The 23,870-nt window shown below is 45.6% G+C and overlaps 1 protein-coding gene across 2 annotated transcripts; it reads right to left on the bottom strand.

The window, feature by feature from the left end:
* Positions 1-123: 123 nt before the first annotated feature.
* baiap2l1b (BAR/IMD domain containing adaptor protein 2 like 1b) lies at positions 124-17,173 on the bottom strand. 2 transcript variants are annotated; one of them, XM_057015838.1, is made up of 14 exons: positions 16,853-17,172; positions 15,715-15,790; positions 15,491-15,577; positions 10,822-10,883; positions 9,766-9,837; positions 9,108-9,242; positions 6,507-6,659; positions 6,120-6,281; positions 5,944-6,046; positions 5,263-5,479; positions 3,619-3,678; positions 2,858-3,083; positions 939-985; positions 124-863 (listed from the first exon to the last, which is right to left on the bottom strand). In XM_057015838.1, the coding sequence occupies exons 1-14, from the start codon at positions 16,901-16,903 to the stop codon at positions 791-793; spliced, it is 1,524 nt and encodes a 507-aa protein (XP_056871818.1). In that variant the 5' UTR covers positions 16,904-17,172; the 3' UTR covers positions 124-790. The 2 variants fall into 2 exon arrangements, with proteins under 2 accessions (XP_056871818.1, XP_056871820.1); XM_057015840.1 differs by lacking the exon at positions 15,491-15,577 and having other exon boundaries at positions 16,853-17,173.
* Positions 17,174-23,870: the final 6,697 nt, after the last annotated feature.

The raw sequence follows: 23,870 nt of genomic DNA, 5'->3' as shown, positions 1-23,870 counted from the left end.
GGGTCTTGAAAAGTTTCCGTTTCCCCTGACAAAGGTCTGGGTATTACCTAGGTTTGTGTTTAATGCTGTTTTTTTACAATATCATTTATTTGAAAAGTTGTTAGACAGAAAGCGACAGAGGGACACAGAGGGCAGTGGTTTTATTGTGTGCTGCTTTTATTACATTATGCTGGTTTATTGTGACTGAAAGCTGACGTTAGTGCAGAGGGGTGTGTGTGTGTGTGTGTGTGTGTGTGTGTGTGTGTGGAGGACGGACTTTTTTGTTCCTTTTGCCATCACCTTCAGTGATGTTACTAAAAACATTCGAGACAGAGAATAACAGACTACAGCTTTAAGGCAAATGATTTGTCTCCACAGTTGTAAAAAACAGGTAAATCACGTGATACATATATGACATGATCAATTCAGACACGATTTAAGGGCTTGTAGGTGAAATGGAGAGATCCTCTATGATACAGTCTTTAACTATGGCAACAGAAGGTACCTTTAAAACAAGCAACGGCAACCGTATAAATACGTGTCCAACAAGATCCGTTTGGTTTTCTGCTCCTTTTGTCGACTGCAGCGTGGGCACGGAAATATCAATACCACAGCCACAAAAATAGTCAGGGGGGGAAAAAACAAAAATAGATCCATCTTAAATATGAGCCTCTGCGGTGTAAAATGTTCCTAAATACTCAGGTGAGTTTTCTGCAACAGTAATCACAGGTTTCACTTCTGGTTCAGTTCAGAAGGTGCACGAGGGCGCACGGAGGACGGGAGGAATGGAGGCCTGCAGAGATGGGACCGGTCAGATAATCGGTGCGGAGCGGTCGTTGGTGACGGTTGGACGTAGCCTGACTGTGGCGAACGGGTTCCCTCCCCTGTGAGAATTAGAGCAGAGCTGAGTGTGTGGCACAGAGAGGCTGTGTGTGTGTGTGTGTGTGTGTGTAACTTACACTAGGTAAGCAGGAGGTGGTCTTGATACACCGTTAGCTTGGTTTGCCTGTTGAAAAGACAGACAATCATGAAAAGCCTTCCCCAGACTCTGCTGCTGACGGCGGCTTCATGAATGAGCGTCGAGTCTGGGAAAGTTTCATCACGGGAGAGTGTGTGTGGAATCTGAAACATCTGGAAATTCCAGTCTATCCACTCATAATGATTCCGAGATTGTTCCTGGCAGGAGGATTAGTCTGTTAATGACTGCAGCGTCCGAACATTAACAGTTGCGCAACATTAAAAAAAAAAAGAAGTGGTGCAGATCTAATACTGTGAATCATCCTGCAGTACCCAGGAGGCTCCGCTAGAGAGCAGAAGAGGGTCACTGCACAGGTTTTACTGGTACGTCCCCTCATTTCAGTGTTTAACAGCTGTTCTCGCACCACAGATGTTTGCAATGAAAACGCCATAGCAACAATCATTTACTGATCTGCGTGTCTATAAATAGCATGTGAACAATGCTGATTTAAAGCTCGGCCAGGTTCTGCTCTGGTGAACGTTCGGTATCAACGCTCGGCTCTTACGTTCACTATCTTTTCCTCAGTCCAGGACTCTAAACCAGTGAGGGTGCATTTTTCAGTTGTGATGGTGCATTTTTCAGTTGTGATGGTGCATTCCAGCATTTTTGTTCTCTCCATCTTCCCATCTTCAACTTTAACAGGACCAACAAGACTCAAAGCACCTAATGATTTATCAACCCAGCAACCCGCATAAGGGAGCAGAAAAGTGACGCAGTGCAAGCGCACGCCAACAATAATGATGCTGCAGGTCTAACTAGCACCCACCCACTCATCCAGGAGCTCAACACAAACCAACTTTGTCCCCAACACACATCTACTCAGATCCGTGTGTGTGTATTCTCAGAAGAGGTTGCAGCCACTGGAAGCTACACTTTCCTGGAAGGGACTTATTTACCGTCAAAAAACACAGAGGCTGGAGACGGATGAATACTGCGGATGATGGTGACGGAAGTGCAGAGATGGGAGAAACTGAAAGAATGTAAAGCAGGTGGGTATCAGGTTCACCCGGAGAGGAATTCCAGTCTGTGGTGGATGCGTGGGACAAGTGGCTCCACCAGGGCACAAACAGCTGGTGGGGCAACCTGACCCTCAGACCTTTGCCAGAACAGTCAGACAATCTTTACGCTATGATGAAAGGTGTAAAAGATAAAACATGCCATGGGGAACGTGAGAAGCTACCGGTGGCAGGTGTGTTTACATTGATTTCCATTGTGTAATGAGGTGGATCAAAAAAAAGCATTCATGGAGGAAAACCACCGGACTGGCTGATGCTTTGCATGGGATGCAAAAGTGGAACGTTTGCAAACTAATGACTCCCGACAAGAAGCAAAGATGGCAGACAGTAGCGCGTAATCCCATGGAAACGTGTCTGGAGCGGTCAGGAAGAGCTGCAGCTGTGAGGCAGGAATATTCCTCCATCATCGGGTGAGGGAACAGCGGAGCTACCGCTGATGACCTGTACTCTGGGCATACTGGGACAAAGGCAGCTCCCAGCTGGGTCTGCTCACTCATCCCTATCGCAACAACATTCAGGAGTATTGTAGTTGACTATATCCTCCCTGCTTGTATAATCATTTATCCTGTTCAGGGCCATTTCGGGTTGCAAAGGACAGTAAAGGCCCTGAGCCAGAGGCAGTGTATACACTGCATACAGGAGCTCTCCAGGCTGAACACACACACACACACACACACACACACAGAAAGGTGTTTTTACTAACACCACTGGAAAAATCTGAATCCATTCAGAGTCACCCAAACACCCACTTGGATATTTGCTTCTAAAGGAATCAATGGTGTGTTGATTAAAAACCTTAGAGTGAATGGAGACGACAGGCTGAGTTCTGGTGCTGGTGACTGACCGTGATGTGATCGGAAGAGGAGGAGGCCGCAGAAGGGGTGGGGGAGTGCTGGTGGTTTCTATTTGTGGTGGCTGTGTTGGTGGCTGTGACGTTGTTCTTGACGCTGTTGTGCTGGGCGGCGTCGCAGTAGTCTGCCGGGGGTAGCACCATCGTCGCCTCGTCCGTTTCGGTGTCCTGGTGGTGGAGGTTGACCACGCTTCTGCTGCGGTAGGGGGCGGAAGAAACACTGGAAACCAAATACAAACCACTGAGATCAGAGGTGGTGTTCAGATGAAGGAGAGGATATGAGACACGGTCTCTCAGTGGTCCTCAGAAGAATGGCTGCAAACTCTAGCTGGAACAGTTTTAACTTTCTGGCTGGGAGCCTCTTTATGGGAGGTGCAGCACATTAAGATCTAGTAAATTAATCCAAAAGGGATTAATCTCTTTGAAGAGGAGGCTGGATTCCACAGTCTGAACTTTCCTTCTTCAGCAGCACCAACATCCTGTTTCCTGGTGGTGATTCTGCTTTTATTGGTTTACACAGCATGTTGAGAGAAAGACCCATTTGTGGCTTATGAAGCTAGTTTACATGTGTGTGTGGGGGGAGGGGTGGGGGGGCGTGACTTCTGTGCTGGAATCAAAGGTTGAGGACCTCGTAGGACGACAAGGGTTATTATTGGCAAAAGTAACTGGAGGAAGCGCCGGCAACAATACAGAGCGCTGTAACATGAAACCTGCCGGTGTGTGTGTGTACGTGTGTGAACCTGGAGTCCCCTTACCTGTTGTTCACCCGTGGATCAGAGAGTGCTCGGCAGTAAGATGATGGGAACCAGCCCCGCCTGTAGGGAACAGAGGAGGAGAAGTGGTGGATGTTACTGCTCCTCACTCATCAACACTGTTGCATTGAACCGCTGCCTTTAATATAGAGATCATGGAGAAACAAGTCATTTCATCTCAATGTGGTGGAAATGTATGACTGTGGTAACCATGGCGACAAAAAGACCGCACTAATTATAGAAAAAGCCATCTGATGAAGGATGATAAATGCTATTTTTCTCTGATTCTGACCGATTTGAATCCTTCTAGCAGCTGTGCAGTGCAGCGAATGAAACACATCAAGGTCTTAATGCCAGGCTCTGTTTCCTCAAACTCAGTGACCAGATGCAAACGGATTTGCTTAAAATCTTTGCTGTATTAAGTCAGGCGGAGCCTCGGGCTGTCTGGAGACCTGGGGGACTTTAGAACGGGGCCGTAATCCATCCACACACCACAATAATCTCACCATTACGGAAGGGACATAGTGTACAAGGAAAAAAAGTCAGAGAAAACTGCTGAAGCAAGACAGAGTGACTCAGTTTCCTTGTTTGTCATCAGTCAGAAAAGAAAGAAGAAAGTTAATATTTAGACATTTAGCAACCGGCATTTGTTCCATGAAACTATCCCAATCTTTCCCCAGACTTTCAAATCAGGTGACCACCCGCCTCAAACCAGGGTCCGGTTGAGGTTTCTGCCTTTGAAAGGGAAGTTTTTTTTAACAATGCACCTATTTTTCCTCCAAGAATTCATAACTACATTAACAGTTTGGGCTCTAAATATGTCAATCAAGCTGTAAAAAAAAAAAGAAGTGATATTTATTTTAAATCATGTTCCCTCTCTGTCAACATTTCATCCCCACTCCATCAATAGCACGGGCGGGACTGTAAATCACTGCAGCTATTGACAAGGAACCTGCTGGGACTCGCTCAATATTGACACAAGACAATGCAGAAATCCAGCAAGGGACCTAGACGCATATTCCGTGTTCTCCTACACACCACCATCCCCATGTTTTAAGCCTTCAGGCACTGGAGCCCCACCAGTTTGCAGCCTTCAGGCAGTGAAACCGAAGTTTTACTGCCGACCGCACGACTTTTGAAAGCAACTCACAAATTATTCCTTTCGGCGCTTGATTTTTTTCCTGATTAATGTGAGAGGTAATTTCCCCTGATAGTGCTAAAGATCAGACCTGATTCATATTCAAAACAGCTGCAGATCAAACGCCTGTTTGGACAGTCAGAGGTGGTGGGAGAGCTGGGCCCCGGCCTGTCAGTGAGGCAGAGCCGGCGCTCCTCTGGCTGCTGGGACCGTCCACTCTTGTACATCTTCCCCTCAGGCCAGATTTACCTTTGATTTTCTTATCAGCGTGTGTTCCAGCTCAGGAAACACCCGATGAGCCTGGAGCTGTGTGTGTCTGATGGCTGGAATAAGAATCCAGCAGTGAGGACAGCGGTGTGACGCACACATCATGAAGTAGTTATGGTGTACATTTACTGTATGCGCACATGTATGTATAGCATGTAATCAACTCCCTGCACGCCCTCCTCCCCCATTTGCTTAATTACAGCCTTCAGCAGCATCCCAGCTCCACACGTGCTTCTACTCACTTTCCATTCTTCTCCATTTCGCCGTACATCCACCCGTCTTTCTCCTCGGGGATGAGCAGGATTATGACGTCTCCTTCGTCGAAGCTGAGCAGCGTGCTGTTGTTGCCGGCGGTGTGGGGGAAGATGGTGCGCACGCGTGGCTTTTTCACGATGTTGTTGAGGCCCGTGGCTACAGACACAGACCTGGCGAGATTGTTCTCCTCAACGCTTTGATGATCTGGCAGAGAGGAAGGACGGAAGATAAGAGGAGAAGCAAAGACAATGGAAAAAAGACTGCAAGAAGACCAGTCTGTAATGCTTCTTTTACTCATCAAACATCTCTGACAAAGTTAAGAGATTCAGTGAACTCAGAGGAGCAACGTGTACATTCAGAAAATTCAGACATTATGTGTGAATAATAAGCATAATTGTGATTTATGATTGGATATTTGTCGAAGAATATCAATAGTTAGATTTTATTTCTGCACTACACTAACGAAACGGCAGCACAGACTCTCATACTTTAAAGTGAGTAGTAACATTAATGAGCAATTGATAATTCTGGGTATCTGGTATTATCAAGCAAAAAGAAGAAGAATAAATTAGATAAAAACTAGAACAAGACGAAGGAAAAACTAGACATGAAACATAAAAATAAAATCCTGAATTTGTCAAAATCGATGGAAAGCACAGCCATTATACCTTTGTTAATGTTGGGAGTGTAGGTGCTGTTATCCTGGTTGAACAGGTTTACCAGTGGACTGGTTTGAGCCTTCAGTGGTGGGACCGGGGGGGCCGAGATCGTCTGTGTGCAGGACAGTAATGGCAGCGTCTCAAATCGATATATTCATGTGAACATAATGAAGCCATCCTCATACCACACTGTGCCGCGACGGGGAGGGAGAGGGTAGAGGTGTGATGGGGACGGTGACGGGGGTGCGCAGCCCCTCAATCATCGTCAGGACGCCGTCTGGCATTTCGGTGGCGTCGGTGCACTGGTCCTGCCAGCCGCTCAGCTTCGCCATTAGAATGTCTCTGGCCTGTTGCGACACAGACGGCATTGAAGGCAGAAAAGCAACGCGTCTGAGCTCAGTTCAAAGTTTTCCATCACCATGGTAACGCAATAGATTGGGACTCCTGAGGCTGCGGAATAACACGTTCCTGCTGGGGTGTCGAATAGATGTGAGGTTTTCGATGTAAACGCGACACCGCCGCACCCGCAGAAAGGATCAATCGGATGAGATAATGCCTCGGATGCTCCGTACCTTGTCGTGAAAGGAGGCGGTCTGGTAGGAGAACATGCAGTGTTTGTCTACTAGGAAACAGAAGCGTCTCTTCTCCTCCAGCAGAGCCTCTTTGCAGCCGTCTGCCAGGAACAGCTGCATATCCATCTGACGGCTCACTAACGTTTCCAGGCACTGACAACAAAACGCAGGGAAATTATAAGACAATCATCAGAAAACAGCAACTCAGAGAATAAGCCAAAATCATCACTGGCTTTTAAAACCCTCCAACTAAATGTCCAATCAGGGATCAGCCTTATCTTTATAGCCACATGGTTCACAGCTGTTCAGACCCCAATTACCAACAGCTGACAGAGGCGAAGGGTATAAACAGAGCCGAGTGCCACACTAATCTCTCCTCACAGGCAGCGAGGCTGCATTGAGCTGCCCCGACAGTGGCGACTGCTGTGACTTCAGAGAAAAGACCAGACAAACAGGCACACCCGTTAAAGGAGGGCATCTCTTATCCACGCCAACAGGATCCGAATATAAAAGGTCACAAAGCTGCACAACAGAGCATGCCCATCCTCTGGAGCTGTGAGGACGCATTATTTTTAAAGACAGGATTTTGTGACATTCATTAATCACTGGAGTGTGAAGATGGTGGAGGCTAAACACACACACACGACAATATGAAACAGGCAGTTTAGAGAGTAATGAAGGGCCTCTGGTGAAGAAAACACAAAAAACAGAATTACATTTGATATTAAAGACAACACATCAAGGCATCATGGCTAATTAGCATTGTAAAGCAGATGAATTCTCCTTCATTAGCCTCATTCCTTTACACTCCTAAATCATTGGAGGGTATCTCTTGCACAGCAGAGGCTGCCGGTGTAGCATAATGTATGCATCTTTGTATCTGATCTGACTGTTTGCAGTCAATTGAATTACGGTTTAATTTGTAAAAATAACAGCAGGAAACGGTGTTTAAACATGTCGACCACTGTGTTTGCGAGCATACAGATTTAAAGAGAGATTTCAGGTTGAATCCAGCCCAGTGAACGCAGGATCCTCCATAATTTAGCTCTGTAGAGCTGAACAGCACAGCAAATAATCACTCTTAGGATTTATGGTCATATAAATATAAAGACGATCATTTTCAGTGCTTAGAAAAAATAATCCCCATCACACATTATTAAAATACTTCTGTTTAGGAGCCCATCGGGCAGAATGCAAACGGCATCATTTACATATCACTGATTTTCAGTTTCAGTCTGTCGACTGAATTTTTAATAATTTAGGAACTAATTTCCCAGTTAGTGCTGATTAAAACTAATCAGACATGAAATCTCTAATGCTGTGGGGGACACCCCCCCATGGGGAAGTACAACCTGTAGGAGCGGTCCAAACTGCAGTTAGTGCAGGTTTGAGTGCTTCAGCCTATTTTCTTTTGGTGTTTTTACATTTAAACAAAAACATCTGGTCCAAGGATGTTAAACAAACAATGAAGCAAAATGAGTGAGCAGCTTTTCCTGATTGTAGAGGAGCTCCATCATTGTTTCTGTATGAATGGATGGAGGTGGGTGGGGTGGAGAGGATATACAACATGCACACCATTCCCAATGGGCGTGCACACACACACGCACGCAGTCATGTTACAAGTGTCAACACTGTAACATAACTTGTTGCTATGGGCAACCTGTGTTCATCCTCAGAGCTATAAAACATTTTCTGCTCAATATTTATCATATGTGCAGAGCAGCGCCGTTTGGTTGGAGACTCTTTAAATTGCTGCTGCCTCAAGTGGAGCAGTTCAAGTGTCTCGGGGTCTTGGTTGAGAGAGAGAGAGCCTGGTCCTTGGACCCGTGCAACTGCCATTGAGCCAGGAGGGAAAGTTCTTAATAAACTACAGTAGATGGTCTATGTTCTGACCCTCACCCACGGTCCTGAGCTGTGGGTTGTGACCCAAGAGTAGGACCACCGAGTTTCTTTTGAAGGGTGGCTAAAGTGGGGGAGCGAAGCTCTGATCTCTCAGGGGCACTAATGAGGAGCTGGAAGAGGCTGTGGTGAAGATGGTTTGGGTACCCTGTTGAAAGTGCTGCCCTGTGATACTAACAATAATATCTGACAGTGGTGATGCCTTCATTTACACTGGAAACTGTGCCGTCCTGTTCCAACATTGCTATTAATGTCATAAACCCATCTGCCCTCATCTGATAAAACACTCCGACATGTTGGTTTCCACTTTGTAATGACTGAAACAATAAAAAGCAAAGCGTGCCCTACACTGCATCGGTAATATAATGATGTCAGTGATTCTTTTGTTTCCTGTGGCCTGTGCAGGGGCGGAGCGCACTGTTAGCAGGAGAAACAAAGACATCCAAACACCTATATGCACACACACATAAACACCCACGTGCACACTGTGGGTGTGGAGGCGTACGTAATGACTACTGAAACTGGCTGTCATGACCTCACCCGCCACAGTATTTCATCATATATTCTGCAATAAAGCAGTCATAGATAAATAATCTACCCTACCGGCCTGTGACTGTGTGCACTTTAACACTTCTAGTGTGTCAAAGCCAGACACTCTTGTTTTAAGTAGCACATCTGTATGCAGGTCTGCGTCCGGCTCACCTCGCTCTCCTTGTTCTCGTACTTATTGGCGTTCTTTCCTTGGCTCTTCCTCCTCAGCTTCTTCAGGTCGGACTGGGATTTCTCCAGGGAGTCCTGCTTCATTTTGTGCTCCATCTGATACCTCTTAAATGTGGCCTAAAGCAGATGATTTGCAGTTATGCTGGCGCTGAATAACTTTCCCACCCTACGAATCCATGTTGCTACTGTGTTACTGTGCTTTACATTTCACTTATTTTATTAACTTTGCCAAGCAAAGAGGAAAACCTTATATTAGACGCTGAAAACTGAGGATATTATAGAAAATCTTCCATCTACGTTTTGTAACAAGAGTGTAGATCTCATATACATGCAAATAAAAAAAAACTTCTGCAGGTTCTGACAAACCAACAGTGGTGTTAACTTTCATTAGAGCATAAATTCTTTGCTGTAACTGCAGTCGTAGTGACAGACAGTTACAGTTCAAATGGTATTAAAACCTGATCTACAGCATTGTTATCAGAACAGACAGATTTACACGCACCGCCCTGTAAACCCCTGCAGTGTGGTGAAAATTGAAGAGAAAACAGAAACTATATTCTATATGGAAGCACTAAATAATAGTGTGTGTGTGTGTTTACATGACAATAACAAGATGCACTGACTTATTCAAACCACTTACGGTCATGTATTTTACATCCATGTCAGTCTTTCTCTCCAGCTCGGCTATTATCTCCCTGTGGAACCTCTTTAACTACAGGAGAAGGAGGTGGAAGAGGCACCAGGAAGAGGAGAGAACAGCACAGATTAGAAACTGGGTGGAAGGGTGAGCTCAAGTGTTTGACGGCATCGCTTTCGATAGCACACGGGGAAGATATCAGGGCGTCAAAACAGAAAAATGAAGGATTATTATTTAAAGTGCAATGGCGTGTGACTGTGGGGGTGAGAGTTAACTTCTAGGTTGCAGTTATTGATGAGTCAGAACCATAGCGTGGGAATACGGACTCTTCAGCGCTGCTCTTTTTTCCTTTACCAGCCTCAGGCTGAAACCATCCATATCCCCACAGGCCTGAAGACACACGGTGGCAGTGCCCACCCATTAGCACATGTGATGCAGACGTCCACGGCGACACATGCACGACACCCACATTTAAGTCTGTGAAAGGGCTCCCATCATCTGCGGACCAGAAATGATGCTGTGACTCACCGAGTGAAGGCCATTAACACGTCGGCCTACTCGCTGATAATGTTAGCAACAACGCCTCAGGAGCTACTCGCTACGACTCAGAGCCCAACCTTACCCTTGACTTTAAAACTGCTATAAGTTGTTGGAGAAACTTATGTGATATGTCAGTGTGTTTTTTTTTACAAAGCACATAAACAACACAGCAAATGATAAAACAAGCATAAATACAGGAATGAAATTACCTGTTTGCATTGTTGCTGTGGGGTTTGGAGTGTAACAGCTAACTGCAACAGCTAATATCAGACTGTACTTTACATAATAAAGTGTAACAGCTGTTTTTTTAAGGGGCATGTTGAGACGTGCCTGTTGTTTTCAGCACGGACAACAGGTGCTCCTACGACCTAAACCCTGCGAGTGTGAGGAAAGAGCAGAGGCGTGTGCTCGTGGGACTGCAGCTTGAGCAACGAGTTCAGGGCGTCTTTGTCATTCAAATCTGCGAATGGGTGAGGCGACGCAGTTAATAAACTGTTTTCACCCGTCTCCGGCACTCACGTTCTCTTCTAGCTCCAGGTGAACCTTCCTGTGAACCTCGGATATTTCCATCAGCGCTACACCTGCCACACAGAGAAACACAGGCAGGTTAATAACCGGGAGAGCAGCAGCAAGCAAATCACATGCTTTTATTAACGTTGCATTACCCCTATTATGGACATTATATAATAGGATATATAATGTACATCAATGTATGGCTGAATACACGGTTCTCTTAAATGTGAACTCAGGGACTCATGTTTAGGTTCCATTTAAAATGCTATATATAAATACACATGAACAATGAGAATCACACTGATATTGATTAATGAGAAAATAATGAAATCAAAACTACAAAAATCTTATTTACATCTGCTGATTTAAATAAAACATTGTATAATCAGCTCACTGGTACAGCAGCCAGCAGCATGGCAGGGCTGGAAGTGATGCATCGATATATTAAACAGGATGAAACTGATGGTGAGTAATCTGCCCATGAGCAGATAAAACCTAAGGATTCACAGATTGATGGGCTCCACCAATGAGCTGCATCTTGACTTTTGCAACCAAGGTTATGACTCTCAAAAGGTTCTCACGTGTCAAAATGGCCCTTGGCAGGAAAACGCTGCAGACCAATAAAATCCCAGTGAAAAACCTTGACAGATTACTTCTTAAACAAACAAAATGAGCATCTGTCCTTGGCGTTCTTGTCTCCAATGGACCACACTGTTATCTGTTTCCGTTAGCGGTGCCATTTTCTCAAGGCACTCTGCCAAATGAAGGAACAGCCATCCAACATCCACCCGTCTATAAAGTGTACATTCATCCGTATGTAAACAGGCCATTCACACCTCAGCAGCACCAGCCTGCTTTACAGGGAGAGTGACTCCTTCACTCAACAGGTTCAAACAGCTCTGAGGATAAAGGTCAGGCCCTAATCCAGGTTAATCTGTCCTGTGACAAAGCAGGAGTGAGGGGTCTGGGTGGTGGTGGGGTGAGATAGTGTTACAGAGTACAGCAAGAGTCAGAACAGGCAAATAAAAAAAAAAAACAGGGTTGAGGCGCATGATAAAGGATAAATCCACCACATATGACCAGACTGTGCATGGAAAACTGGGCAAAAGCAAGTTTCTGACATGTCTGACCTAAAAAAATAAATCCAGAGCGTAGACAGGGGTTTGGAAAACATCAGCCAATTTACTGTCCAAACGCTTCAACTGGGAGGATCGACACTGTTCCCCGGGTGTTACTGGAATCAAAAGTCTCGCTGGCAAGTCACTCTTTGTTTATTGTTGTCACTATCTCTAGGAAATGTTGCCAGGCAACAGCTTTTCATGACCGTAGGAATTGCACAAAAGGGCGTCATGATGTGGATAACCTGAGAAGCCATCTGCTGCGGCGAGCTAACCAAAGCCAAGCTTGACAAACCCACACACGCTGTCTGACTAATGTCCTGGATGTAAAGGCTGCTTACGCCGGCTCTCACCACCCTTTTCCTACACTTTTGTTCAAAACAAAGTATTACGCCCGCACTTTAATTCAGGGCGCTGCCAGGGGTTTAGATCAGTTGAACTTTGTCTCCGGTGATGTGTGACTCTCAGTGCACACATGCCACGTATCCTGCATCGTCCCACAGGCGTGTCAGACAAAAGGAAAATGGTGGGTGATTCTTTTCTTTCATGGTCAACAGGAGGGAAAAAACAAATGTGGAAAACCACAGTTACCCAAGCAGGACAATAATCATCATACCTACGAAAGTTATTTCAGAAACATGTTGCAGGTCCCAACAATGGGGCCTTTTTTGTGAGACCATCTGTGAGAGCAACCCGACACACCATGCAAACACTCTGGATCATGCAAAGTGCGTCTGACGTCACTTGAACAGTTGTGAGTCGGCATTTGTTGCCGTGTCTCAGACCATGAAGTGTCTGCACACAGGGCTGTACAGTGTTGGAAGCAAACAAGGTAAATCTGGACTAAAATTCCTCCTGTCCCAGGAGCTCATCTGGGAGTTGATCCTGTTACACAGCTCATGATTTCAGGACACCACATCTGCTCAGGGGTCCACAAACACCGCGCTCTGACAGGGGCTCTGGGGGTTCCCTTCATAAACCTGGCAACTTGCCGAACCTTAAGCTCATCTTTGGGTCAAAACCGCACAAGTGAACCAGTTAATAATGTGTATTTTCCAGTGTATTGTGGTGTAACGTTGCTTTATTATGTATTACAAATATAAACCCTGTTTGCCCTCATTCCTACTGGGCAATAATCTTTTCATCAGTCTGAGTTTCTGGGATTCCTCCCAGAAATAAATGACCAATCAAACATCTGTGTCCAAACCACTCGGGCCACGTGGAGCGTACCCTGGACTGTAAAACTGGAAGATATTGTGGACACGTGTGTCTACACTGAGTCAAGGGGCATGTGTTAGAACTGTGTATGTGCACGTGTGCGACAGGCAGAGGTGAGGACAGTTTCCAGACCCCAGCAGCTTCACATTAGGGATGAGCAGTGTAAAGAGGTCTGTAAAGTGTGTTTCTATCGCCTCTGTTTGTGAAAATCCACGCACATTCAAACTATACGTTTGTTGGCACTGTCGGTCCGGTGGGATGGGAGATTCTGGGGTCACTGACCAGCAGCACAGACTCTGACGCTTAGATAAGCTGCCTGAAATGAGTCACAGTACTAGAAATATCGAAGAGAGATATGCTTATATGGAGGGAATCAATTAGGTTTCACCTCAAACACATGTATGAATAATTAAGGGTCTAAACACAAACTACCGCTGCTCCCCGGGTAGTGTTATGCACACAGACGTGTGCTGAAGCCCTTTAGCTCCTCAGCACTTCACATTTTTTGCTCTCCATCAGGCTCCAACTCCAACTCTGGTCTGACCAGACCGGGAAGAAAAGAGCGCTTGAATGAAACGAAGGTTGACATTTGAACTCTGTCAGAGGGGGAGGAGCAAATGGAACGGAATAAAGAACGAGGCGCGCCGGTCCTCCAGTGCACCTCGAGTGTATCTGGTTTCTGGTTGGCTACGTGTCACTGGAGCTCAGGTTTCTGATGGGGCAGCTTCGCTATGTCCACCCCCCCCCACCCCACACACACACACACACTCACTGATAAGGCATGTTCTCTTTGTAAGAAATTCTGCTTTTTCACATTCTTTGAGCAGGGCTGATAGTGTCGATGTGCCGGGGCCAGAACATTTGTTCTGCTCCTGCTCTACACTGTCCAGACACGAGCCTGTGAGCTAACGGTCCCGGTTCATTCGATTAGGCTGTGGCGTGTCTTTAATCACTCCCTGTTCTACGTAATCTCCTACTGACTCAGACACAACCGATCTGTCGTGGGATCAGCGTGTCCCTCCCCGTCGCTGACAGGCAGGGATTAGTGTGTGCTGGAGGTCAGAGGTCAGCGTCTCATCTCTGATGATCACTACTTCCTTCACAAATGTCTACTAATGATATTGGTTTATAGTTTCTACTCTATTCTAAATCTTCTTTGTGGGTTTAGTCTATTTTAATGGTTTAATTGCTGCTGATACTATCTAAAGTTTATTTGTGACCCTCCCCTCATTTCCTCCTGACTTCCTAAAACAGGACATGTTCCCGACTGTTTATCTTGCTCCTATTTTATTTATTTACAGTCTTTTCTCTCTAAAATGACAGAGGGAACAGGTTGGGGCTAGTTGCGATACTGAGCCTTGAACAACCCTTATATTTGGTGGTAATGTGCCATGACTTGGCACAATTTGACCCACTGCCACAGTTTAAGCCAGCACTTGCCAAGAATTGAGGAACTCCGATCGTAATAAAACAGCCAAACTATGACTTAAAAAAACGCAGAAGCCTTTTTTGGCCTCGCTTTTTGCAGTCATTTCACAGTTGTCCGTGTTATTTTACGCACGTTGCTGCTGGAACACAGACAGTTTGCAAACATGCAGAACATATGGGACAGTGAGGGAAAGCTAAACCGCCCAAGACACTCGTCACCATCAGCTAACAGGAAATCGGCGTGACTGGCCGCAACTGCTGATTAACCAGAAAACATCTGCAGCTCCCGGACATAGATACTTGATGAAACCAGAACGTCCCTTTGAGTGTAGCAGGAACAGCAGCAACAGCAGGCGAGCCCCCAGTGCCTCACTAAATTTAATTAGCAGTTTTGCTGCTAATCAGCAGGGGAGATGACAGACATGCAGTGGTTAAATCATGTGACACTACTAACAGTCAGCGCGGATGCCAGACGTCTGAACTGCAAATGAGCTGCAGGGGAAAAGGCCTGGAGACCTGAGACAAAAGCCTTCGTCACAGTGTATCTGTGATGAGAACACTGTAACAAAAATGACAAATGCGTGATTCATCTGGTCTAATGCTGCACTGGTTGATATATTAAAGTTGGATGCATGCACCTGTGGAAGGTTTGAGAAGTCATTTTCAGAGAGGGTACAAAGGGTGTTCCACAGGGACCAGCACTAAGCCCTGCTACCTTTGTCAGAATGAACACTAATAATGTTCTTCCCTCTCTAGATGGACACATCACTGGTGAACTGTCATTACCAGTGTCTCCGTTTTTGTTATCACTCTCTAAAGTCAACCAGGAGATTGTAGTAAGTAAACAAAAGAAAGCGAATGTCGAATCCCCAATCTGAGATCAAATGTTAGAACACAACAGGAAAACTTACCTAATTCTCTAGAGACCGGAGACACCGCAGCGCTCTCCCCAATCTTAGACATTGCATCAAAATACAGCTTTGCTGCCAGGGTCATCGCTGGAAAATCATTACAGAATGTTCAGTTTTATCAGATGGTTTAATAGCATCGACTCTCTCGGCTATTCTTTCCGCCTATACTGCCAATCCAACGTTCAGTTTCAAGGTAAAGTGACACCTCGGATCCAAATACTCACCAGTCACAGATTTTTCATAGTTCTTGCCCAGGTTGACCAAGTTCCTCAGTCCTGGATTAAACTGTTCCATCACACTCTGAACAAACAGGACAAACAGAAAGACGATGAGAGATCATTTCGTTCAGAGCTTAAACATTCATGGAGCACAGTCACGTTTAACCCCTGCTGACTACCTATTCACAGGAGCCGTGACCCCTGACCTTTAGGCGCCTGCGCGCTACAGAGTTATGATTGACAGACACACAGGAAACAATTAGAAAACCTCAGTGGGGGCAGGCAATGTGGCGGAACTATCACCCAACAATGTGCTGTTGAGCAATGCTTTTGATGACGGTAAGAGGAGAGGCTGTGCATTGATTCACACCCAGGCCCAGAATGCAGGAAACGCTAACAAACCACACATGGGACGTTAAGTTGCTAAAACTCGGATTTCACAATTCCGGAACTTGGAAAAAGAATGATTTACGCCATAAAGGCAACCTGGCCCGGTTTGCTGCTCGTCGGCGGGTGCCAGAGGTGACGCCTGTCTGGGAGCCCACTGTATAGTCTTACAACACAGAACACAAGCGGCTAAATTATTAACACCTAAGTCTTTTTTCCCTGCATTTCAGCACACCAAGGAGCTGGGGGGGACATAACCGCCCCCACCGTCTTTATTAAACACACAGCACTCAGCATCACTGTGGACGGTGTGGGACGTTGAAGGAACCTTGCTGACAAGTGCGGCTCCGTTCCTCCTCTTTATTATCCCAACGCCTCTCACTTTATTGATCCATAACTTGCAGCACACACTTGGAATCTATTCTTTCAGGGCTGGGCTTTAGTGTGTACAGGTGGGACCGCGGTGGAGACTAAGAAAGTCCAATACATCACAAGATGTGACAGTGTTTGGGATTAATGAAGAACGGATCTGTACAGAACAAAGGAGAAAGTTATGAGTTGAATAATTACCATAATTAGCTTGAGCCAAGGCTCCCTTTCATCACTATTAATCGGCAAACGGCTTTAAACTCGCTATTTAAGCGTGATCGGAAAACACCTGTTGGCGTTTGCTCAGCTGGTTAAAGTCGCAGAGGAAGCCGAACTGGTCCAGTTGTTGCTGCATCCGAGCACCTGTTGTCTTCCCACCGGTACCCACCTTGTATGTGCTTTCAGTCAGCTTGGACACTTCCTCCACGCTCTTCGACATTGTTACCGGTTAGAATCCTCACGACGAATCAATTAAAAAAAAAAAAAAAAAAGTCTTGAGAATGGGGAAGCCGAACCGAGCCTACAGGTAACTCCTCATAGCCAGCGGGAGACGCAGGACGCTGGCGTTCGTCCCCGCGGAGGGTGGTGGAGGGTGTCGGAGGGTGTCGGTAAAACTGAGGGGAAACGGATAAAAAGTGGCTGGAGCGGCGGCGGCGAGACTAAACTGAGCTGTCAAAGTTGTTATGGGAGCACAGCGGAGAGGAGGGGAGGTTCGACAAGGTGGAAACCACCGGAATCATAATTAATGATAATAGGCACTTCCGGTCTGGCGTTTTCAAACTAAACTTCACAATTGCGTCGCTATTCTCGACTATTCCCGCTGATATTTTAACAGTATTAAAAGCAATTATTTAACCATTAGTGAACTATGATATTGAGAGGGCAATATAGCCTCTTTATATGTGTCCCGTAATGGTTTTTATTCTGAAAAAAAATAGTCGATGAATTAATCTTAAAACGCTCTTTTGGCCGAGGAGACACGTACAATTTTCATCTTTCTTGTTCCCTAAAACGGTTTAAGGCAATACAGTTTTAACGCCAGGGTTGATTTCAACGCTCTTATTCCTAAAGTCCACTTCCTATTTTGTTCCGGTTGTCTGAGTCATTTCCACAGTCGCTTCAGGCAGGTAGAAAAAGGTGGTGTGAAGAAAAACCAGTGGAGACGGGCGCTCCCTGGAGGCAGCCAGGCCATAATACATTAAAGTCAGAGGGAAGGAAGCTACTGATGCCAAAGAGTTATAAACATTTTCCATGTGTCAGGGCTATTTTAAAGGACATGGTGGCTATGGTCACATGAATTATTTTCACTTATTTCAAGAGTAACGCTAAACAATGGCTTCTTTTTCTGACGGTAGTAGTTGGAGCGCCATTTGTACGCTACTGAGAATTGTTCAGTGTTCACCGCTAGAGGTCCCTCATGGTCAGCTGATCTCCATGAGGCTGAGGGACCTTTTTAGAATGAAGGGGGATTTAAAAATGTGAGTCTGGCTGAATAATTTAATTTTCGGTGGTAAATTTATCTCCAGCACACAAACACAACGAAGCTCCTCTCTGTGCTTTACAAACAGAACACACAGGCCCGCTTTGAGAACATATAAACTGGGGCTTTGCTTTAGAAATGTCATTTGATTTTACAACTTTTGCAAAGCCTCTGAAGCCACATGGAGCTGGAAATAAAAAGAGCTGAATGTAAAGCAAGCCAGCATACCCTCCGGCTCTGAACGCAGACCAGAGCTCGCAGTCTGAGAAGATGCAGCAGAATAAGCCTACCCTTTTCCACTGAGTGAGTGACATTCTATTTTCCTCTTCCTCCGGTTTTTATGTCATGGTCACAGCCATCACTTCTGTCTCCAACTGATTTACATCTCTGTGGAGGGCAGATATAAAGAATGCCATGCTAAATAAAACCGCCGAAAGGTCATCTCCAACTGGTCATCAGCATATCTGAGGGGGTAAAATTGAATATTTCTGTTCTTTTATTTCAAAGCAGGTAGAACTGAGTTTCTAAGGTGTCTTGTTACCGCTTTGTAGGTGATTTAAGGTCAGTGAGGTTCCTACTGAGCTGATTTTCCAGTCCTATTGTGCTTCTATAACCTTCCAGCTTGTGTATGTTTTGCCACATTTTAGTCTGCTGTTGACACAAGTCACTTTGACGCCTGCATCTAATTTATCTAAATCTGATCTGTGCCATCGCTGACATCAAATGAACACATCTCTCATCTTCTGCCCGTCAGTGTCTTAAGCTCCCCAAATCACAGAGCCTGTCACCCAGCTGCAGATAAAGTGACATTATTAACATCAGCGGGGGGCCGAGGAGATGAAGAAAAGGGGGTAAAAATGGTCACGGGTTGGAGAACGGATGCAAGGTTCTTATAAAACATGTCACTGTTGTTGAGATTTGCATCATGGCCGCAGGAGACAAAGATGGGATGTGGAACATTCTGCCTGCTGAAGTTCCGCACACACTGTTCTCTCTGCCATTGTTCCAGCGATTGGTGACCTATTTCATTGTCTGCCTTTTGCCTTCCCACTCATGATGGGTGCCAAGGTCTTCAAAAATGCAGCCTGATGACGGCGCAGCGCCAAGGCCACTTCATTTTCAGATGTGCGTTGACCCCCTCTACCTTTACAGAACTGGCGGGCAGACAATGGCTGACAATGCTTCTTGAACCGTGTGCACAATGTTGCAGTTCAAGCTAGCAAATCTAATCAACAGTTGACAAGTGGAGAAAAATGCAACGGAAATGACTTTCCCCTCTCTTTTTTTAGATTAGTTGTTGTGACTGCAGGGTTAAAATCATTACTTTTCATGAACGATACCTTAATCTAAAGGTGAGAAGGCCACAGAATAACCCAAATGAACTTCCTATTTGTTTTAAAATAGCAAAACTAAATAAGAATCAATATAGGAAAAGATATATGTTTATTTACAACAGATAGAACCAGGCATGGACACTGGACACTGAACGTTGAGATGTGTTGCACCAAGTCCTTCCCAGAAACTCATTGCAGGTGGTGGCGGACGTAAATTTGAGTCTAAAATAAAACCTGAATGGATGATGTGCTGGTGCCGGAGGAGGCAGGAAGTACTTTAGCGTGATGCACACTTCAGTAAAGAGAGAGGCTCTTCAAAGAGACCATTCAAGAGGCCCAGAACCATACCAGAACCGTCTTTTCAAAATTGTTTTTTTTTAGCATCTGTTGGCTGCTGTGCTGATTTCACCGTCCTTGTACGTAGAACTGATTCACCTCCTCTGCAGGTACGACATCGGCTCATTTGATTTATTTATTTTCTGATTTATCTGGTATTTTCTGAATCAGCCTGTGGTGGGTCCATCGGTGCTGCCCCGCCAGCCCTGGACTCCTGTAATGACTCTGCAAGTAAACAGGACTCCCACCCTGGGAGGGATGGGGGCGCAATGAGCTTCCGATGATATGAGGTCGGCAGCGTGTGAAAATTTAATAATGTTGCTGGTGTCAGGCGCAATGTTTTGGGGATGAAGCTTCCACGTGTGAGCAGTGTGTGTGTGTGTGTGGAGCGAAGAGCTTCGGCCTGCTGACGTTAATAGATCCTGTTTTAAAGTCCATCTGTGGCCTGAAAGAGTCATTAAAAGTTATGGAGCTGCTGTGTTTGCTTGACTCAGATGCCAAAGACACACACACGCACACGCACACGCACACACACACACACGCACACGCACACGCACGCACACACACACACACACACACACAGACACACACACACACACACACACACACACACACACCTACTTGGAGCATCATAACCAGCATAATGTGAATTCCTGTTGCATCTTGTAAACACTTGCTATTTTAAGGCCCACCGAAGCCTCGCGGCAGGAAGCGTTAGCATAGGCACGGAGCTATAATTGTTGTGTTTACGCACTAGTCCCAGCAGAACCTGAAGGTTTTTGATCACTCCCAACAGGGTAACTCTCGGCACCTTGACACTGAGGCTGAACCTGGAAGGGAATTAGTCTTTTTTTTCTTTAACAGTAAAGCATTGCGATCTATAATCATGATTGTGTGTGTGTGTGTGTGCGTGTGCTGTTTTTCTACTTGTGCCCCCATTACTCTGACCCCCCTCCCCATCATCCTCACCCCCCCATAATTAGTATATGAAAGATGGACGCAGACTTCTGGTCTGAAAAGTGAAGCCAAAGCAGAAGTGACTTTATGCGCGATCTCACTGAGATCCACTAGGGGTGGCTCCAAAAGGTCCTGCCTCTTATCCACTTCCGTTCATTTTCAGCTGTTAAATACTCTTTCAAAAACATATACATTTTTTTAACTTTCATCATCCCAAAATATAAAATGGTGGTCAATGTGAAATAATTTCCATAACTGTCTCTGGTTGACACACCTGATGCACAGAGCTGCATCAAGAGACACGCCCCTTGCCCCCCCTCTAGCTCCACCCTCTTATCCAAATATGGCTACTTCTGGCTACGACATCCTGTAAAAAGCTCCACACTTCTAATATGGCCTTTCGCAAACAATGGGTGAAGTTATGCAGGGTTGATCACATGGGAAGCTCCCTGGAAGCAGTCGCCTATCATCTCACTTTAAAAGGCTGTCTGGCTTTCTTCCAGCTGATGGATGTGTTTTCTCTTTGTTCAGTGCCTCCCTGAGGGAGCCAGTTACCTGCTCTTGCAGCCGTTTTGTGTTCTCACCCATGCAGTTCCCTGCGCTTTTTATCTACCCTTTGGATTTCTTCTGCCTTTACCTTTCTGCTGGGTTTTTAATAAACTCACTTTTATTGGCATAAGCATGTTACGCTTCGGTCTCATTTTGGGTCCGGCCTCCAGCTGGACAGCCCGCTACACTAAGCATACAAACTGAAAGCCAAAATGGAAATCAGTTATAGCTGAAGTTCATTCTGTCAAATAAAATGCCTCAAATAAAAATAAATAGAAAAAATATTTTGAGCCACAGATGACAGCAAATAGCCAAAATGTCCTTGCTTCCCAAAAAGGTCCTCACTTTGCTAGGAGGATGTGGATTTTGGTACTCAGTATGCAGCAAGAACACACGCAGACATACACACACAACAGGCTGTGGTGGGATGGATTTCCCCACGCGTTTCTCTCCCATTTCCACAAACTAGCTTCAGGCTAATGTGAAATGTATGCATGATAACATGAAACAGGCAGATGTATCTTCATTATTATTCATTAAGTTGGGATCAGGACCTGTCAGAGAACTTTTCTTTCTATTATTATTAAAATAACTGGCTGACCAGCACTGACACGTCCACAAGGAAGAGTCAAATTCTTCATCAGCGTGTCAGAAACCACAGCGCTACAAGCGTCGCGACTTTCCCCAGAATAATCCATCAATCAGATGTATTCTTAGCCAGCTGAGCGGCTGCTCCGGCTAAAAATGCTATTACTGGAGGAAATAATGGCCATGTGCGGCCTTCTGAGGAACGACTTGTCAAGAACAAACTGACTATTAATAATGCAAAGCGACCCTCTGTTATTGTGGACAACCTTGAAACTCTTGTGGGGCGTTTAAACTCTCGCTGCGCTCAATCGTAGAAGCTTGCACCTAATGCGGGTGAACGATAGGCTTCCTGGCGTATGCCTGCCTGTAAATCTCCTCCGGCTCCACGTGTCATTATCATTTGGCTGTCTCCTTTGCAGGATATATAACCTCTTGATTATCTAATGGCGTAATCAGCGAAGCCCATGAGCAAGGCGGGGTGAGAGTAGATATGAATGATGCTTTTTTCTGCTATGATTCAGGCCTCATGGACTTGCTTTAGGCGTTGAAACCCGACTTAACCACATATGGTTGAAACACCTTCTCCCCAGGGCGGAGAGGAACACATCTGGTCAGTGGGCTCGTGACGACGTTGGCGGCGCTGCTCTTGACCTTTGGTGGTCATTCCTCTCACACTAAGACTAACAGATGCACGTTTTATGGCGTCTCCATCCGTCGTTGTCAAACGCTCACACGTCCAATTTTTTTTAAACGATTTGCTGCGGCGCCACGTTCCTCCATCTGTGCGCCGCTCATCTGGCCGCTTAAACCCACTCTGTGATGAAAACAGGATGGGGCTCAAGACAACAAGTTCATATTAAGAAATAGCATGGCCTATAAATAGAACCTGCATGGAATTACGTCCTCCTCTAAATGGCTCTCAGTCCCCTAGATCCCCCTCCCTCTAATGAAAGTCACATGACCCTGTAAAGTCAGCGGACGGAAGGGCTTAATCAAACTCAGGGAGGGTTGGGCAGGAAACACCGGTGGCTGCTGATTCCATTCGCAATGGTGGAATGATGGTGGTAATGCACTTATCCCCGGCCTCTCCGGGGGTGGGGGGGGCAGGACATCTGATTAGATCCTGTGGAGATGAAATGATCAGGATGACTCAGATGCCCGTACTTTCACTGGGCGGCTTTGAGAGCTGCAAATCAACGTCACATAATAGAGGGATGAATTTCTGCCCGTAATCCAGTCAAGAAGGACTCATTTAGGTATTTTGTTTGCCGTCTTGAGGTGACTATTTTGTTCAACACCTGCTCGGCTCGGCTCACATCCTGTTCCTCATTTATCCACCCGAGACAGGTCTGGTTGTAGGAGTTCAGGAAGCAAGGATGGAACAGGAAGGATCATTACGGATAATCAGATAATCCTAAATAGGAAATCTATCATGCATGTTAAATTTAAAGGTCTAAAATGTGGAGGTAGATTATGTGACATACATTCAAAATGCATGTTTCATTGTAGGATTAGCATACAGTCAGCTAGCTTGTTTTTAGGCCCACTTGTGGTCAATGAGTATAAAACCTCATTTCTCTCAAATTTTTGAATGATCCAAAAGTGGGATAATCTTTTCAAGAAGAAGTATGATAGATAGGGTATGCTGGCACTATTAGAAGAGCCTGTTAAAAGAACCGTATCTGTCTCACATCTGATCTGTGGCAGAGCAGAAGTTCTTCTGAAATTAAAGATGAGAAGCCTCCCCTGGGTTGAGAGGATGGGAAACTTCTGCTCCACAGCCCTCTAGATCCATTATTAAAGGCTCTTTCTGCTGGAACTGAAGCGATATTTGTAACATAAAAGGTCTCGTGGATTGCATGATGTCCTCCCAGGAGATAAGATGTGTACCGGTGGAAGGAGTCGGACTGGCTTTAATTTCTCCTGTTCTTGAACATCTGCGACGACTTTGATCTTTGGAGAGGTGGAGTCGCAAAACTGCGGCAGAGCAGCTGTCTCCTCTTCCATGTTGATGAATTTGTTCATCCCGCCCTCAAGCCTTCCTCATTACACTTGTTCTAATTCCCCTGAAACATCTTCAGTTAAACGGGTCGAAAAGTTGCAGAGCGGCACTGATTAACATCCACTCCTGGACACAGAAAGTGCGTGGAAACGAGTGCCCT

The sequence above is a fragment of the Takifugu flavidus genome, chromosome 18 (assembly GCF_003711565.1).
Source record: "Takifugu flavidus isolate HTHZ2018 chromosome 18, ASM371156v2, whole genome shotgun sequence".
Lineage (NCBI taxonomy): Eukaryota > Metazoa > Chordata > Actinopteri > Tetraodontiformes > Tetraodontidae > Takifugu > Takifugu flavidus.
This window is presented reverse-complemented; position numbering and strand designations above follow the sequence as displayed.

Bases quoted from the DNA above. Each gene is read 5' to 3' on its own strand.
- baiap2l1b (XM_057015838.1), bottom strand. From the start codon at position 16,903: ATGTCGAAGAGCGTGGAGGAAGTGTCCAAGCTGACTGAAAGCACATAC. The intron at 6,660-9,107 runs GTGAGCCGGACG...TTTTGTTGTCAG, and splicing joins ACGAGAACAAGGAGAGCGAG to TGCCTGGAAACGTTAGTGAG. The intron at 5,480-5,943 runs GTATAATGGCTG...CCTCTCTGCCAG, and splicing joins CACTCCCAACATTAACAAAG to ATCATCAAAGCGTTGAGGAG.